The sequence below is a fragment of the Dermacentor silvarum genome, chromosome 10 (assembly GCF_013339745.2).
Source record: "Dermacentor silvarum isolate Dsil-2018 chromosome 10, BIME_Dsil_1.4, whole genome shotgun sequence".
NCBI classification, from domain to species: Eukaryota; Metazoa; Arthropoda; class Arachnida; order Ixodida; family Ixodidae; genus Dermacentor; species Dermacentor silvarum.
In genome coordinates, this window is record NC_051163.1 from 19016946 (window position 1) to 19036075 (window position 19130).

General features: G+C 44.8%; 1 protein-coding gene and 1 long non-coding RNA gene across 4 annotated transcripts in view; one reads left to right on the plus strand and one right to left on the minus strand.

Annotated features, from left to right (window-relative positions):
* Positions 1-19130, plus strand: part of LOC119465973 (laminin subunit beta-1-like) — a 65365-nt gene that overhangs the window by 19570 nt on the left and 26665 nt on the right. Inside the window, 9 exon segments of the mRNA XM_037726462.2 lie at positions 3148-3336; positions 5432-5611; positions 6035-6141; positions 6681-6896; positions 7704-7862; positions 8693-8813; positions 10528-10655; positions 12164-12356; positions 14120-14263. Coding sequence (XP_037582390.2) covers positions 3148-3336; positions 5432-5611; positions 6035-6141; positions 6681-6896; positions 7704-7862; positions 8693-8813; positions 10528-10655; positions 12164-12356; positions 14120-14263 — 1437 coding nt within the window.
* LOC125940689 (uncharacterized) overlaps positions 1-19130 on the minus strand; it is a 55976-nt gene that overhangs the window by 4811 nt on the left and 32035 nt on the right. The window contains exons 2-4 of one of the 3 annotated variants that reach the window (XR_007463882.1): positions 8619-8807; positions 7794-7868; positions 5358-5558 (exon numbers count right to left, since the gene is read on the minus strand). This is a non-coding gene — a long non-coding RNA (uncharacterized LOC125940689). Of the gene's footprint in view, positions 1-3695; positions 5559-7793; positions 7869-8618; positions 8808-19130 lie in introns of those variants that run through there. The other 2 variants (XR_007463881.1, XR_007463883.1) reach the window with 2 other exon arrangements.

The following is a 19130-nucleotide window of genomic DNA, read 5'->3' on the forward strand; positions in this document are numbered from 1 at the left end:
ACCCCTTGCCAAAGCATTGCAGAAAATGCAGTGCTTACCGCTAATGTGTAACCGTCCAGAGGGGAGGTACATAGAATGGTAGAGTGGAGGTAGAGATAGCAGAATGGTCAGAATCAACGCAGCCACGAAACGGGTGAATGACAGCCTTGCCACTGTTCGCTCGCAATTCCCATACATGGGGGGAGGGCAGGAGGGGGAAAAGGCGACATGAGAAGGGAAGGAAATGTTACTACTAGACACAACAGTGGTTGCATACAAACTGGATAAATTTAAGTTCAAGGTACGGTACGGTACGTTTCTGCTATTTTTGAAAATTTACACCATGCAGATTTGTCAAGCAAACAACTGACACACGGCGTGCAGACTCACAGCACTAAAGCACCGTAGTGTCTAGGCGACACTACGGAAGCAGTCGCATGTCAAATTAACACTTCTGTGCCTGCCATAGTAGCTTTGCAGATATGGCATTACTCGAGGTCGCAGATTCAATCGCGACCACAGCAGCCACATTTCGACGGGGGCAAAAAACAAACGCGCTTGTGTACTTAGATTTAGGTGCTCATTAAATAACCCCAGGAGGTCAAAATTAATCCGCAGTCCACCACTACGGTGTGCCTCATAAACCAATTGTGGTTTTGGCATGTACAGCCCCATAATTCAATTAAAGTTTAGCACTTCTTCCACAATGCAATGTGCCATGTGAGACAATGACAATGCTAACCTTCTCAGAGGTTATGAACAATGGTGCACAACAACACCTCAAGCAAACACGTCTTGCTATGTGTTCTGTGAACTACACAGACAAACAGTAGTGGTGCACGCAAGGTAACATTTACCATAAACTCACCACTCTCGTATTGCATTAAACGCTGAAGAAATTAAACATCCGCCGTCACCATCACTGCTAATTATCGTCAATCAAAGCAAACAGCAGAGAAAGCTTCACTTAAATAGATTCCCACAATGCTTGGGATCCACATAATTTTTCACCTGCTATACTCTGTTTCATGCACAGCAGGCAACACTACAAAGGTCTTCTCTCACTACTTGCATCCTCCATAAAAAAGTAGTGTCAGATATGAAAAAATGATATAGGTATGGTCTTCTGTAATTTGACGTAATGTTAAATGCCATTCTTTTATGTCACAAGATGTGACACTTGTATTACACTAAAAACATCTCAGATGTGAACCTATTTACCACAGGACAAGCGGAGTGACATGTTTCAGCTACCAGTGGCCACAGCGTACTGCTTGCGCTTGCAACAGAGAGAGAGAGAGAAGTTTAATGATACGAAATGCTGAGAGGTTGGCCTGAGGTATATTCCTCTAGCCAGCTACTCTGCATTGGGGGAGAGAGAGAGAGAAACGAGAAGGGAAAGGTAGGAAGATTAACGAAGGACGTGCCCGGTTGGCTACCTTACGCTTGGGGAGAGGGGCAATAGAAACATAGTATGTCGTATACTGGAAGCACAAAGGTGCACAAATGATGCGTACTTTGACGTAACATTATGCCCATTAAGATTTATAGTAACCTATATCTTGGAACCTTGCTTGGCATATCTTGCTTACCACTGTCGTTGAAAAAAAAAGTGTACAATCATTGCATTCTACCGGTACTAACATGTGGGGCAGAAACTTGGAGGTTAACAAAAAAGCTCGAGAACAAGTTAAGGACTGCACAAAGAGCGATGGAACGAAAAATGTTAGGCGTAACGATAAGAGACAGGAAGAGAGTGGTGTGGATCAGAGAACAAATGGGGATAGCTGATATTCTAATTGACATTAAGAGGAAAAAATGGAGCTGGGCAGGCCATGTAATGCGTAGGATGGATAACCGGTGGACCATTAGAGTTCCAGAATGCGTACCAAGAGAAGGGAAGTGCAGTGGAGGACAGCAGAAAACTAGGTGGGGTGATGAAGTTAGGCAATTCGCAGGCGCAAGTTGGAATCTGCTAGTGCAAGACAGGGGTAATTGGAGATCGCAGGGAGAGGCCTTCGTCCTGCAGTGGACATAAATATAGGCTGATGATGATGATGAAAGCTTGGAATCGAAGCTTGCTGTCTGGTGAAGTTCTCTTGCTGAAAATTCTTATTTCGTTGTTCTTGCAGACCATGTGTCGAAGTTAATGACCCCAGTGCTTCGAACATGTGCTATGAAAGTGGATACACACTTTGCTGTGTTTGTTGGCCTCTTTGCATTGCCTAACACTTTACAGTCAATAGGTGCATATATAGCGTTGTGCAAAAAAGGCATGCTTTTCTGGGGTTTCCTCAATCGAGTTTGCTCCAGGCAGGGACATCAGTGCAGAAATAAAAAGGCAGAAGGAGTGGCACGTATTTGTAACTTAGCAACTGATTTGCTCGCTCGAACAGCAGCAGCAACTGCTACTGCATTTCAGCGAAACCATGAGCCAGCAGACAGGCCCTTAGGATGTCCGAAAAGTGTGAGAACTCGCTTATACAGCTTCGCTGTCTTTGATGTATTGAGTCGTTCATTCTTACTTTGCTTGTAGTGCCTTTTTCACGTTGCAGTATACTATTCAATTAGGAAATTACAAGAAATACTGAAAGAAACATGAAAAGTAAGGGCCAGCAGGCAAATCAAGGCGTCCTTGTTAGGGGCTGATCCTTATATTTGCTCTAACTTATAGGAGTGCATTCCTATAGGCAAGCTCACTCAGGGGTCCGAATGTGATCCCTTATACTAGTCTTAAACTTCTTATAAAAACACTTTGATCATGCAATTGTGGGCTCGTGGCAACTCGTGATGACAAAGATGCTCATTGTATTTTGTTTCAGCTTTACCACGCTATGCTTAAAACCATTCTGAATCTGCCCTATTACAGATTGATTGTTTGGTTGATTGAGTTTAATTTTCCAAAGCAATACTGGAACTATAAGAGGTGCCGTAGTGGAGGGGTTTGGGTTAATTTTGACCACCTGGGGATCTTTAACATGCATCTCAATCTAAGCACACGGGCATTTTGCATTTAGTTTCTATTGTAATGTGGCTGCCAACCGGGAGTCAAACTTACGACCTTGTGCTCAGCAGCAGAATGCTACAGCCACTGTGTCACCGCATTTGGGTCCATGTTGCATGCTGTGCTCCTGTCTCACGATTTGTGTCCTCCACCTGCCGCTGCAGCCTGCAACTGCAACGGACACGCCAGCAAGTGCCACTTTGATGCGGCCGTGTGGGAGCGTTCAGGACGCGTGAGTGGCGGCGTCTGTGACGATTGCCAAGACAACACCATGGGCCTCAACTGCGAGCAGTGCGTGCCATTTTACTTCAAGGACCCTCAGCGCGACATCAGCGATCCCTATGCCTGTCAACGTAAGTCTGGCCTACCTGTGGGGGTTATGAATTGCCGTCGGCTATTTTAACGAGACAGCGGTACACAGGACGACGGAGATTTGAAGTGATCAACAGTGGTTGAATAAGGGATATTTGGAGCCATTTCGACAATGGGTCTTGTCTTCGTCAGGACAGCAGCTGCTTTCCTTGATAGCATTTACATAGTCGGCTCATTCTCACCTTCTTCAGTGGGGGAGGGGATAAAAGGGTGCATGGAGTAGGATCAGGAAAGCCAAAATGTTAAAAAATAAAAGGGAGGATTGTAGGGAGCGAGGGGATGAGGGAGGGGTTGCACTGCCCATTCTTTCAAGAAGTAGAAGTTATTGCCTTGACGAAGACAAGTCCTTTTGTCTAAATGTTGGCTCCGAAGACATACCTTGTTCAACTGCTGTTTATATCTTATGTTTATTTATCATATTTTTATTGCAGACGATTGTTAGTGCATCCTTAGCCACGGGCTAGTTTGGATTCATTAGGTAAATATCAGTTTACTGGAGCCAAGAAATACTGCTAGGTACAGTAAACGATAGTACAGAAAAAAAGGTGGAGAAGTTATATGAGGCAAACAAAAATGAACATTTATACAAAAGCAAGAAGGTGCACAAACATATATAATGCTTATGTACCTTTCTGTTGACCACATCGGTTATTTTAGTTATTCAAACACTTCAGGACAGCATATTTGACAGATTCACCAAACTTTTATGTGAAACCAAATGCTGCATGTTTTAGCATGAGTTGACATAAGAACAGGCTTACATGACAGCCATATTAAAAGTCGTTTAATGAATCGGAGAACTTTCAATGAAACCGTTCATATTTTCAGGCTTCCTAGCATTAAGTAGACTTGCGAGTCACTGCAACCAAACTGCATTATAGTTGCTTCTGCATGTTGGTCACAGACCCATCCTGTCACCCCTGCGAGTCTATGCCTTATGTCTAGTCAAGTGGCACAGGCATTATACACAGCAGCCTGGAAGGTGCATTCGAACAAAAATTGTTCATGTACAGCCAGCAATATGCCCTTACCGTGAAATAATGCTTTCAAGCTTGTGTTGACCTGTTCAGTTTTGCTGCAGGTGTGCTTCTGATGATAACTGTGGTATGTTTAATAATGTTCACTTCATTTGTGAGCAGCTACATGTGTGACAGAGTGTTATGTACTGTTATACTTCACTTGCAGTGGTATAGTACTCATAGATTGAGCTACACAGTATGGCAATTAAGTACAATGTGGCAGTAGTAGCATACTTAAAAGAAATGATCTAAAAGCAATCTCATCAAAATATGTTGACGTGCTGAGTACACCTGTCACTTCGAACAGTGACACTTTGAACACTTCTTGTACAAATGAGCATTAGACCAGATGCTCATTATGTCTGCCACCCAGTCACTTTCAATTAGAATCAAAGTTCATGTTGCTTTAGTGAACTTATATGCATCAAATTGAAATTCTAGAGAAATTGTCAGAACTACCACCATAACCTTCACCTCGATGAAGGTGAAACCAGGGATAGCCTTATGGCAGAATCTGGAGTGGATTTCAAGGGAGAGCTTTGTGACAAGCAGGTGTATCCATGATCAGCACACTGTTGCTTTATTTTAGCCTATACCACACTAATGAAGATTTTAATAAACTTTATTGGAATTTATTTTCTTATGCGTTTGAGTCTAAAAAAACAACACAAGATTGTGCTGTTTTCTTAGAAGATGTTTACTCAGATTGCTCATTGCACTGTTGAAGAAGCACCTGTAAACCAGGACCTTATGCTTCACATGTACAATGTGCCACCTGGTGTTCATCAAAAGAACAGTCCAGTAAATGTGAACAGGACCGTGTAGCATTGGCATACTTTATTAGGGTGGATAGTTAAATAAGAACCATATTCAGTTTGGTTGGATGTTTCGTTATGAAACAAACTGAAATTCATCGCTCGGTGCAAAGAAGCTATGATTAGAAAAACATCAGGTGGGTGTGTGCTTTGGGGGCTTTCACTTACATTTTAAGCTTTTGAGCTATTTGCGTGTTCAGATTGGTTGGGGTCTGATCCCTTCAGTCACTGTTCTTTTGCAGCTTGCGATTGTGACCCCCGTGGTTCCTTGGACGAAGGCGTGTGCGACCCACAGGATGACCTGACATCGGGTCTTGTCGCTGGTCGTTGCCACTGCAAGAAAAATGTCGAGTCCCGCCGATGCGACCGCTGCAAGAAAGGTTTCTTCAACTTCCAGGCAGCTAACCCTGACGGCTGCGAGCGTAAGTGCCACAATTTCTGTCACAGTGTTCGTGGATGCTCCATTCTATCTCTAGAGGAAGGTGACAGCAAAGTTCAGATGGGTGTCACTCTTCATTAAGAAAACAACATTTTAAAAACACTAACGAGCTTGCTTGCTCTTTCTTCCGAATTCCTAGTGCATCTTTCTTTGTTGGAGCGCTGCCGTAAAATTATAACTGGGTGCCTCAGGAAGTTGTGTTTCTTTTGTATGCTTTTTCTTAACAATTTTGTGTTTGTGGCAGGTTAGGTTGGAAGTTAGGTATTCCTGAAAAGACCGTACCAGGGGGAAAAAAAATACTATTACACTTCTGATGTCACCTTCCTTAAAATGCTAAAATCATGGAATTTTGGAAGTGCAGTAATATTAATGCTTAGAGATTAAGATTATGCACATCAATCTGCAGCATGCAGCTGCCATGAGCTTGGAACAGTGGGCGACGGCTGCAATGTCTACACAGGCGAATGCACTTGCAAACGCAACGTCATTGGCCGCGACTGCAACCAGTGCCTGGTAAGTCCTTAGGAACTCTGCAGCTGATCCTTTCCTGTGTGCCGTCCTTTTGAAAAGCGTCAGACTACGTTCAAAATACATACATTGAGAGTGCGGCTATTTTCTTATTTAAGGCTGCAGTCATATGGTGCGTGAAGAGTGCTACTGTCGCAAGAGATGCAGAGTGCATTTCTTGGGAAGCTTTCTGCTTTTACATCCAAACCAGTTATGACAAGGCCAGTGAAATCTCGTTGATATGATCTTCACGAGAACTGGAAATTAAAATGTATCATCCGAAAATCGTAATATCCAAAAATAATCGTACATAAAAAAAAATCATATATAAGAAAAAACATATCCCGAAAACATATTAGACAGAATTGTATCAACGAGATTCCACTGTATTTACCTGCTGAGTCATTGCTACCACAATTGGGTGCAATAAATGGATGAGGCAAAGAATGAGAAAAATTTGCTTAGGGCACCCCTGCACACCAACTGTTCTTTTGTGTTTCAAGTGGCAAAGACATCTTATCTCTGTGCTCTGTTAACTTTGATAGCCGGAATACTATGGACTGAGTCACGACGATGACGGTTGTAAGCCCTGCGACTGTGACCCTGGAGGCGCGTACGAGAACAGCTGCGATGTCATCACCGGCCAGTGTCGCTGTCGGCCCAGTGTCCAGGGACGCCGCTGTGACCAGCCAGACACTGGCTACTTCGTTGGCAACCTTGATTTCATGGTCCACGAAGCTGAACTGGCGAAGGCCAGCCCTGTGAGTACCTCTCCTAAATGTCTTTCGAATTCACATTTGCCTACTGGAGATGTCTTTGATGGGACAGTGCCTATTTTAGCTTCAACGAACATGCTGAAAAAGCTTTTCAATATTATATATATGCTATTTTATTATTTGTATGACTGTTGTCATGAAAATTTTCACCATTGTTGCCAACCAGAGAGGACCGAGGATGAATCAGCAAAACCTTCATTAACTCAAACTCTGACATCTCAAAATATTGGTTACATTGAATTTAACCCTCATTAACTCGAACTCTGATATCTCTAAACCAGTCAAGTCGAAATTTTTTTCCAGCCGTGGTTTCAACACATTTCAACAATTTCACTCTTCCATCATTTCGATTTTCGCAGTTAAATTGTCCGAAATTCATTATGATGTGGAAAGTAGCAGTGTCAGCTTTTTGGAATTTCTAAAATTGGTTATGGTTCAGATGACTGACTTCAAGTATATCATTAGGATTCAATCGTCTTGACTCTGTGCCAAGCCAGCATGCTTGGCACCATGCTAGTGACGTTGTTGCCCGTAGATGCGAACGTCTCCGGTGCCGATGCACGCGAACGTGATAGAAAATACTGCTAGTATTTTGGAAAGGCTCCATATGTGGTCTATGCAGCGCCAGAGGGCTTCTGTTTTCGTGATTTCGCTTATCTCAAAATTTCTTCTGCTTTTTACAGCTTCGATTTAACGGTGGTTTACTGTATTTAAAATGGCATGAGATGGAATGCACGTATGGTAAACAAAATTTGCAGGCAGGATAACACATGCCTATAATTCACATTGCAGGACTGCCAAGTTCTAGTACGAGAGCCTTATAGTGACCGGGAAGCATCATGGACTGGTCTGGGCTTCATGCAAGTCCATCAGGACTCTTACCTGGAGTTTGACGTTCCCGATATACCCACATCCATGGACTACAACATTGTCTTCCGTTACGAACCCAAGGTAGGTCTGGAATGTGTGTAAATTACATGGATATAAGTGTATCATGGAGTTTAAAGCTCATAACTGACATTCACAGTTCTTGAAATAAGGGAACCAAAGAGTCGCACAAGTCGCACAAAAAGGAAAATCTTTTTTCTTTTCTACGATAGGCACTTACAAGTTCCAAACTAGGTGTGCTTTCTGTAACCATTCCATTTCGTTTTGCCATCATCGTCCTTGGGTCACATCCCTTGCTATATCGCAACAAAAAACACAACTGTGCCCATTCCTGCCAATAAAAGTCGAGCTTATGAGCGTGCAATTGAAAGCTGGGTGTGCTCACCGCTATGCTGTTATCTGAATTTTGCTGCTTTACAATTTGTGCGGGGTCCTGTACACCACACTGAATCTGAGAGTTATGGTGTCTGCACATGGAAACTCGAAGGTCGCAGCAGTAATACTGTAACCAACGATAACAATGTTATGCACATTACAAAGAGGCTGCTTTTGAGGGCATGGTGGATGTTTGTTTTAAGAGCCTACTGCTGTCGGTGTAAATGAGTTGAAAGCTGGAGTAGTCTCTCAAGTCTGCTGATTTCTTTTTAAATTTCTTTTTATTTGGCCAATAAAATTATTTTTCTCTCAGTTAGCCAGACCCTTCATAGCCATTGCAGTGTAACAGTCGTTCATTATCGAGACCTCTGCACATACAACACGCATTACTACTGCGAAATCTCAAAGTAATGGACAGCGTGCATAATTTTCAACCATACTCACTGGAGGTGGCGCACACAAATTGTGTTAGCTGAGAGACGACGCTTCGAATGAAACATTAAATTTCTCACTTTCAGCTTCCTCAAGGCTGGGAAGAGGCTATCGTGACCGTGGACAGACCGGGACCAGTTGATCCCAATGGGCCCTGTGCCAATGCCATTCCTCAGGACGACCGTCAAGTGATTAGGTTCTCTGCAGGCAAGACAGTGCTTTCTTGAAGCTCATTTATAGCGAATCTTAAATATAATGAGTGCGAATTCTGTCTGTTGTCAACCAGCCTTAATACTATGACCAATAACATTACTGTAGCACTTTTTTAAAAATATCAGACATCGCATTGGACATATTCAGTGTGAAACACACAGAGTTACCACCACAAAGCACTTGCTTTGTGGTGGAAACTGATTGATGGAAGGTGAATCCCGGTACATTGATCTACTTTTGGGGATAACCCTTTCTCATCGATGACATGTCTATTGGATAAGACAGCACAGTGGAGGCCGATTACTCCGAGGTCTTGCACTGGACATTATGTCACATGTTTTCGTTTGTGTGCTAATCAAAATAAAATTTATTTTAATTATTATTTGCTGAGCCTAACTTCTCAAACAGTTACTTATGAAACTATTCTTAAGTGAACGAAAACTTTTGTTGCCATCTATCTTGTGAATTCAAGTACACGGGAGGTGGGTATGAAGCTACACATTTTTGCATGCAGTGACACTGGCCATAATAATGAAATATTTGCACCTTATAGTTTAAATGAATAAATGAGTTCTGAGTTAATGAGTTTAAATTATTTAATGGGTAGTTTAATGAGTACTCATGCAGGTCAGCAACCATTCTGGTGCGATAATAATCATCGAGCAAGTCTAGAAGACTCGAAACATCAGCATTGAAGCTCATCTCTGCCGGACCTGTGCCACTGATACGTACTAGCGCACAAAAACAAACTCCTAGCATTGGGTAAACTTCATACACTAATGTGCTTTCTGCCTCAATTTTCATAATTATTGACAGCACAGCTGATGAATTCGCCTTAAAGAACTTCAGCTTGAGCAGCAAGTCAGGCAGTCATTGCGTGATGAAACAAGTGCATTCAGCTTCCCACATTTTTTATCCTTAGCATCCTCGCTTTTCAAGAAAGACACAATGGCACCCTAGTACTCCAAGATGGACTCGTTTTAGAAAGAGCCTTTTATCTTTGTGCCCACAGTTTGGCATACAATTGGTGTTTTTCATATAAAACCAAATCATCAAGAAGCTTGCCGGTGGATGTTTTTTGGATTTTTTTCTATTCAAACTGATAACACAGAATCATAGTTGTATCATACTAATACATACATATTGAACAAATTTTGGCATGGCTTTCTTGTGTGTTATGCGAACTGGTTGAACGAGCACTTTCAGTGACCCTTAGAAATGGTGCAGATGAGATAATGCCATTTGTTGGCATACATTGGAAATTGTGCGATAATTGGACATTGGATATTGCGCGATCTGGCAAATTGTTTAATCAAGAAAAATTAATTTTGTTTGAGATTGCATAAGCAGGGCTTATCTCAAAATGTTAAATGTTGATGCCAGTGCATTTTGTTGCAAGTTTGCTGGTGCATATTTTAAAACCGGTGGTACTCTCAGTATACTGGCCAGCTGTACATGCTTCAGGCACTAACTGCCTTCAGTTCTGCTTTTGCAACATGTGCCTCAATTAGTTGATATGCAAATTTATTTAATCAAGTTGGTAAAAGAGAACGTTGGTGATTGCCGCACAATATCTGATGTCCACTACTGCTATAAATTTTAGATGACCTAAGAGGTCGTCTTTTTTTCAAGTTACCTATTTGTAGACACAGTCATCATTGAATCTCAATTCTTGGTTGTTCAATAATCTGCACACTGCCCCACGCAGGTGACCGTTACGCGGTTGTTGCTCCACCCGTCTGCTTGGAGAAGGGTAAGCAGTACAAAGTGCGAGTCACATTCAAGCAATACGACCGTGAGGTGGACACACCTTCAGCATCGATTCTAATCGACTCGGTGAGTATGATGATGTTGAATTGTGTGGAGCCAAGACAATGAAATCTCTGGTGAAAGTAACCAGCTAGCTAAACAAGCTAAGTGGCCAATTCCCATTTGGTAGTACTTGTTTTTTGGTGGCACTTGTGTGCACTAATTACACGGTTACGACAGGAATGACTTAACGATTCAATTACACGAGTCGGTCTCTCTGTAAAAGTTATACTACAGTGTAGACCGCTTATAACGTAAGTCACCAGAGTCGCGAATATCCGGACTATAAGTGGTACCGCACTATAACTAAAACAACAGTTTTATTGCGATAGCAATTATATGGACACTCCAGGTGCATTTCTGCCGTCGCTACTGCCGTGAGGTTTCGCATGAAGTCCAAGGGCGATAAGATTGTCACCGCGCGCAGTATGCTCCATGTGCGAGTGAACGCGTGCGAGGGTGAGCCGGTGATCGCGGCTGAATCTCGCGCACACAAGACTACTGGGGGGTGGGGCTCTACTCCGGGTGGCCCAGGCGGCCGAGCGCACCCACCGGGGAGAGCCACGGCAGCGGACGTGCTTTCGCGCGCCCCCGCCATTGCGTCATTCTGCCCGCTTGGCGCGAGGAATGCTGGGATGCGTGGCCGGCGCGGCCCAACATGGCGGGTGAGAAATAGGAACGGAGCTATTATTCACGTGCCAACAACGTTGAAACGTGCCTGACGGCGCCAGAGACGCCGGTTGCATCGTGTTGTTGGAGTACAGATGCCGGTTCTTCGCCACCGTGGCGTCGCGGAGCTCGACACGCGCGCGTTACGTCGGAGTATACTGCGGCTTTAGGGAAGCGCTCACCGTTTCGGTTGACTGCCGAACTCCCAGGCAGCTGCATTATAACCGGTATTTTGTATCCTGCAACTGCACAATAAGCGATACATAGAGTGCTATGGGAAAATTAATGGGAAATTAATTAATAAGACCCGTATTATATCGGGTCCTGCACTATAAGCGGTTATGTTATAAGTGGTCTATACTGTAGTTGGTCTTGTGGAAGGAAGGGAGGGGAGTGGGGCTGTACAACGCTTTCATTACCGATGCGCAGGCAAACAAGTATGTATTTAGTACAACAATGTTAAATCACTAGTCTGTACAGGATGAATGAGCAGTAGTCTAGTTTGAGGAAATTTATGTAATCTACAGCATTTTTCTCAAACCGAACAAAGGCAAAAAAAGAGTACTCTGTAAGCGCATGTTATGCCTGCCTTAAGCCAAAGCAGGCCTTCTCGCAGTTTGTTGTCTGCTCAGTTCAGCCAACAATTTAGTCATAAATTTTTTTACATAATTAAGCTGACCACTGAACACCGCAGCTCATTACCCTCCCGACCACTGCATCGAGTAGTGTAAATCAAGTAAACCTGAAGGCCTGCTATTTATGTGTCAAGCAGTGCTGTCCTATCACCACAGCCTGTACCAACATGAAGTGCCTGTGCAGCTTGCATGCTGTAGCTTTGTGAAAGAATGTGACCCACCCTCCTGCAGATGGTGCTCATGCCCGACATAAACGCCATCCCATTCTTCCACGGAACTCCGGCAAACGAGTACAGAAGGGAGGAATTCGAACGTTTTCGATGCGGGCAGGCGTTCTACGCCGTACGAAGAGGGGGCACCCTTCCCGAAATCTGCAAGAAGTACCTCTACAGCATCGGCTTCTACGTCTTCCAAGGAGCGCAGGGTGAGGAAGAACACTCTAGTCTGCTTTAAAGCAACACAGAAGAGGAACGATAAATCTGATATCTTAGTACGTTATCTGACTGATAACGTACTCATTCAAAGTTCAGTTTCTGTTTATTTCGTGATAATAGATTGATTATTAAAGTAGAAAACGAGGATCAAAGTTACATTTACTGAATTTCTCACCAAAACCAAAGTGCCTGTACGTTGGAATGACGTCATAAATTTCAAAGTATTTTATTGTACTTGGTCTGTAGCGGCTCAGTAGAAGTTCCTGAAGCTTGCCAAGTTTAATGTTTGGACCTTTTAGAAAACAGTATTGTCCACCTTTTACTGATAAAATATTAACGAGGCCCGTGCACACACCCTCAAAATCTACGACGTCACGCCGAGCTGGTGCAGTAACTTCAAGGTGGCGTCGCCACTTGGCTTTTATTCTTGCGTCTTTTCTGGCTTAAGCCTCTTTTCACTCTAAGGGCCCATTCACACTTGCGACTAGACGACGTCCCGCGACCGACTGCAACTGGCGACCAGAAAGCTACTCAAGACGAACGATGTTCACACTGACAAATGCGACCGACGAGTTGCTAAACTGAAATGTCTCGCGATATGCCGTTCACGTCTGCTCGCAATGTCATCGCCGCGTAATATAAGTGTCAGCATATACGGACGTCCTGTTCCTTCGCATCTAATTGGTTCAGCTGTTCTGCGACTGCGGTCAGGCGACTGAAAAATCGAGCAGCGAGCGACTGGCCCAAAACGGTCGCCTTTCGAGAAAAGCGACCGTTTGCGACTACTTGCGACTAACTTGGTCACGCGACCTCGCCTAGTCGCAAGTGTGAATGGGCCCTAAGAGTGCCTCTTTTTTAGTATTGTAGAAAATACTTTGCTAATACAACTCAATCAAGTTTTCTCATTAGTGTCCTTAGTGTCCCTTTAACATTCTCGTCATGCTCGAATGGTCTGCAAATTGAGCCAAGCTCAAAGCTGGCCCAAGGAGTTGAAGCCTCACGGCTACGCTGGCAGGCTTTAATTTCAGGAAGATGTCGGTATAATTCATATAGCAAAGAGGGGTTAGCTTATGTTATAGATAAAACAAGAGGGAAAAGGGTAGCTGGGCAGGCCCTGCATTGCATGGAGTAGATGACTGGCGGTATGTTATAATAACAGAATGGATGCCTAGGAAAGAGAAACGCAGTCAAAAATGGCGGAGAATTAGGTAAGGTCTTGCACCTTACCTTACCTTGGTCTAGTTGGTTGGACATAATTAAAACAGCGTGAGCTTAGAACTTGGGAAGAGGTAAAGACACTGCACTAACTTCCTGGTGGTTTATTGCATATTCTGAACAGAAGCTTTTATAAGATTAATGTACGACAACAACAAAAATAATAGAATAAAAACTTAGATCAATATACACGAATGAAACACACACAAAAAGTACCAAACAAAAAACAAAGCAAACATACTCATGCTGATGTTATGGAGCTCCCACCCTTCCCTTCAATTGCCCTATCTGACAAAGAATTGAAGTGTTTAATCTTGTAACATGTTGCGAACGTTGAAGGCATTGTGATTGTTTTGGCACATTGCAAGACAACCGTTTCAGCCTGGAAGGTTGCTTCGTCCCCAAAGCAAATGTCAACATCTAAAGGGCTCATGAATCTGTTTTCACCTGTCCTGTTAGATTATACCCTGTTCTCTGCTAGCAAGTTTCTTCTTCTCCCCTCATATTTTGTATTTTCATGGCTCCTTTCCACTTGCAGATTGCAGGTGTGACCCACAGGGTTCTCACAGCAGCGTGTGCAGCACACTGGGTGGTCAGTGCCAGTGCAAGACGAATGTGGTGGGTCGCAGCTGCGACCGCTGTGCACCTGGAACCTACGGTTTTGGCCCTGGAGGCTGCCGACGTAAGTACTTCACTTGTGCCCTGGAATTCCTACGTGGTTGTCTTGAAAACCCACATGTAGAGACGTATGATGTGCTTAGCCCCTTAACTGCCATAAAAAATTCTGAAACAACGTTTAGAAGTGCAAAAAAAATAATATTTGCCTGGCAAAAGTAATTGTGTATTATTTTCTCGTCAAAATTACAAGAAACTGAACACATAACACATGTGCAAAAATTGCAAGAAATTCACGACGAGTTAACTTGTCATCGGCACTCAAGGACACTCGTTGTGATGGGGAGTTACCTCGTCATGGGCAGTTAAGGGGTTAATAAACATGGACAAACAATTAGACGGATGGAACACACGTGGAACTTCCAACGGGTTTATAAAAAAAATCCTATCAACATATGTACCCTTCCTTAGTAAACCTCACTTCATGTCATCTTGTACTGATCGCTGCCTGAAAGTTGCTGTTCCTTTTTGTCACACAAATTCGTTCTTTGACTAAAATCCCAAGGACAACCTACCTCCACTGTCATAGAGAGAGAGAGAAAATGATTTAATGAAAGGCAGGGAGGTTAACCAGGACTGAGCCCGGTTGGCTACCCTACACTGGGGGAAGGAAAAAGGGGAGAGAGAGATTAAGAGAAGAATAGAAAGTTCACTCTTGATATCGCCGACGTAGCAACAGATCTCTGTTCTATCACTGATTATCACTCAGTCCGGGTCATAGACGGTCACTCAGTCCTGTCGTTTTTAAAAATCGCAGCAGCGCTTTTGTGGCCTTTTGCAGCTGTGATATTCGAGGCCATGGTCCCAAGATCTTGCTCAAAGTGAACGGTCTTCTATCTAGCCTATTGAGAACGTTGCAGAGGTTATGTCTTTCGCTTTGAAAAGATGGACAGTAGCATAGTAGGTGTTCTATAGTCTCATCGACACCACAGGCATTACACTCGGCGCTATCAGCCATTCCAATCAAACACGTGTAAGCATTGGTGAATGCAACACCCAAGCGTAAGCGGCACAGCATTGTCTCCTCATTTCGCGGAAATCCAGGCAACAGCCGCAGCTGCATAGATGGGTCGAGAGAATGCAACCAATGTTGGGCGAATTCAGTTGTATGCCACTTCTCCAATGTCATAGTTTGCGCTAGCTTGCTTAGATGTTGGGCTGCGTCAGTCCTCGACAAAGGTACAGAAACAATATTTGCTCCTTCGTGTGCTTTCCTAGCAGCTTCGTCGGCGATGTCGTTGCCGGTGATGCCGCAATGACTCGGCAGCCACTGAAACACGACGTCGTGTCCTTTTGCGATCGTATGGTGGTGCATTTCTCGTATCTCCGAGACGAGTTGTTCGCAGGACCCGCGACGGAGAGCTGACAAAAGACATTGTAGGGCCGCCTTTGAATCGCATAATATTACCCACCGATTAGCCGGTTGGTTGTTAATATAATCAATGGCACCTCGGAGGGCAACAAGCTCCGAAGCGGTCGATGATGTCACGTGAGAAGTCTTGTATGTGATGCTCATTGATCGTGATGGTATAACCACTGCGCCGGTGGAGCTGGTCTGAGTGGAAGAGCCATCCGTATATATGTGGATTCGGTCAGAGTAGAAAGAGTGCAAGCAATCGAGAGCTGCTTGCTTCAAGGCCAAAGTGGGCATGTCCGTCTTTTTTCTTATTCCTGGAACGTAAAGGCGCACTTCAGGTTGTTTTAAACACCACAACGCTGATGGTGAACGTGTCGAGGGTGTGAACCCCGATGGTAGGGAGGCACTATGAATGTTGACCACGTTGGAAAATGACGCCTGTGGTCGTCGTTCTGGCAGGGAGGCAAGAGAGCTTGATTGCACCCGTGAAACGTGGCGAATATGGGCCCTAAGCGTGTCGATGGTCATGTAAGTCGTGATCGGATGGTCTTGAGCCGTGATAACTGTTCCTGCTGTTGAGGCGCTCCGCGGAAGGCCGAGGCAAACACGTAATGCCTGTGCTTGCACGCTCTGAAGGGCTCGAAGATTTGATCTGCATGTTTTAGCAAGCACGGGAGAGCTATAGCGTAGGAAGCCGATAAAAAGCGCTCGGTACAACTGTAGCATAGAGCTCACTGATGATCCCCACGCTTTACCGGCGATGAATTTGAAAACGTGAACCATAGATGTGAGCTTCTTCTTCAAGTGGGCAACCTGAGGGCTCCAGGAGAGGTCTCGGTCAACAAAGACACCCAAAAACCGATGATTTCTCTTGTAGGAGATACGCTGGCCATTGATGCACACTGGATAACCAGACATCGCTTTTCGCGTAAAAGCGACTAACGCACATTTTTCTGTCGAGATGGTTAGGCCTTGTGTGCAAAGATAGCCAGTTGCCTGCGTTGCTGCCTTCTGTAACCTTGCCCGAACCTGCGGGCGAGTCACCGCTGATGCCCAGATGCAGATGTCGTCGGCGTAGATCGAAACACTCACTGTTTCCGGAAGGGAATCGGCCAGCCCAAGAAGTGTGAGGTTAAAAAGAATAGGGCTTAGAACACCGCCTTGAGGAACGCCACGGCATGTGTAGTGGTCAGTAGTCGGACCATCTTCTGTGCGTACATACAAGGACCTTTGTGTCAAGTAGCTTTGGATCCATCGAAATACTCGCCCTCCTAGTTCCAATGTCAAAAGTGCGTCTAGGATGGCTTGATGGGAAACGTTGTCGTAGGCGCCTTTCACGTCAAGAAAGAGTGCTACTGATAAGCGTTTCCAAGACTTTTGCTGCTCAACAGATGACACTAGATCGATGACATTGTCAATCGATGAACGGCCTCGTCGAAATCCCGCCATAGAGTCGGGGTAAATATTGTGGTGTTCAAGATACCATTCGAGACGCATGAGGATCATGCGCTCCATGAGTTTTCCGACGCAGCTGGCGAGTGCTATAGGCCGATATGATGACAGTTCTAGCGGTGACTTTCCTGCTTTTAGCAACGGTACCAAGCGGCTGCGTTTCCATTCCTGTGGAACGACGCCATCATGCCATGACCTATTAAAAAGGTTGAGCAGTTCTCGTCGCGCTTCTCGACGTAGGTGGCGCATAGCATTATATGTGATTCCGTCGGGCCCTGGCGAAGACGAACACCGACATAGCACCATAGCAGCCTCTAACTCTTCCATAGAAAAAGGAGCATCCATACTTGTATCTCGTGGACCAGGAATGTCGCCTAAAACCATGTCAGGGAGTAGAACTGTTCCGCCGGCGACTTTCGCACAAAACTCTTCTGCAACGTCTATCTCACGGCGGTTTTGATGGAGAGCAAGGGCGTTAAATGGGTGTCGTTGCTGGGGACATGAGCGAAGACCCCTTAGGGTACGCCACACACGGGACAGTGGCTTTCGGGGGTCCAGTGACTCACAAAAGCATTTCCATCTTTGATCTTCTAGTTTATCCATCCGGCGCTGTATCTTCTTTTGCATTCGCCGAGCTACTCTGAGGTCAAGAATTGACTTCGTGCGCCTGTACCTCCTTTCAGCTCGACGACGTAGTGCACGAAGTCTTTCCAATTCAATGTCATACTCTGTACGCTTTGATGAATGAGTGAAGCTACGCGTACAATCATGCATTGCGTCTGCAATGATGTCTTCGAGCCTGCGTGCGATTGGTTTCTTGCATGCGTCTTCCACAAGATCTTCAAACACTGACCAGTCAATTTGGCGAGATATATTGGGTAATGTAGCTTCTAGTCCATCGATTCTCACATAGGTCGGAATATGATCACTTCCATGGGTTTCGATATCAGTGAACCACTGCACTCTCGAAGTTAGGCAACGTGACACCAGTGTTAAGTCTAGGCAGCTGCTGTACGTTGTTCCTCGCAGAAATGTCGGGCTTCCGTCATTTAGAAGACGCAGATTGTGGCCTGATGCAAAGGATATGAGTGACCTGCCTCTTGAATTTATCCTGGAGCTTCCCCATATCTGGTGGTGAGCGTTGAAGTCTCCTGTTATTATCCAAGGACCGTGAGTCGCAGCCATAAGATCGTTTAGTCTTTTGCTATCGAATTGACTTGTTGGGGAAAGGTAAACGCCAATAAGTGTAAAAGACAGCCTCTTCTTTTTCACAGTAACACAGACATATTGGTTATCGTCGTGTGGAGGTACGGGCTGGGCGAAATACGTAAGGTCCTTGCGAATGTAAACCAGAACCTTACTACTTCGGGCACAAGTGGTTGAAACGAAAGGTTCATATCCTGATAGTCTCAAGGTAGTTGATAAATTCGGTTCACAGATGACCAGCACAGGAAAGCGGTTTTCAAACACGAACTGCCGGAAATCCGAAATACGTGACCTCAGGCCTCTCGCATTCCACTGAAATATGGAGGCGCTTCTGACATCATCCCGGAACGATCGCTGCTGCTGTCGACGAGCCATGGTTCCGCTATATAAGTTTTCAAGCACTGGACTTCTGAAGGCTTGCGAGAACCGGATTGATGGCATCCAGCACTTGCAATGCACTTCTAGCTGTTGGCGTCTGCAGCTTGTCCAGAAGAACACGAAGAGCACTCACCAGAGAGCTGAGCATAACAACAATTTGTTGATCCTGGTCTGTCAATTTATCAGGAACAGACGAGGTGTCCCTTGCTGTAGATGTCTGTTCCCGCTCCGTAGGTGCATGTAGCCTCGGGAGTTCAGGCCAAGCGTCAGCTGCCGTGTTGTTCGAAGCTCCTTTGTCCTTAGAGCTGACGGCGTTTGGCCTGGGCGGGAGAGGGGGTGGTGATGTACGTGGCTCGCGCGGTACAGAGGCTTTGGAGGTTCTTGAACGGCGTCGGCGACGTGATCTTCGTCGCTTAATAGATGCTGCCGCTTCTCGGTGAGACGAGTTGTCTCTAACCATTTTCTTTAAAATTGCCATTTC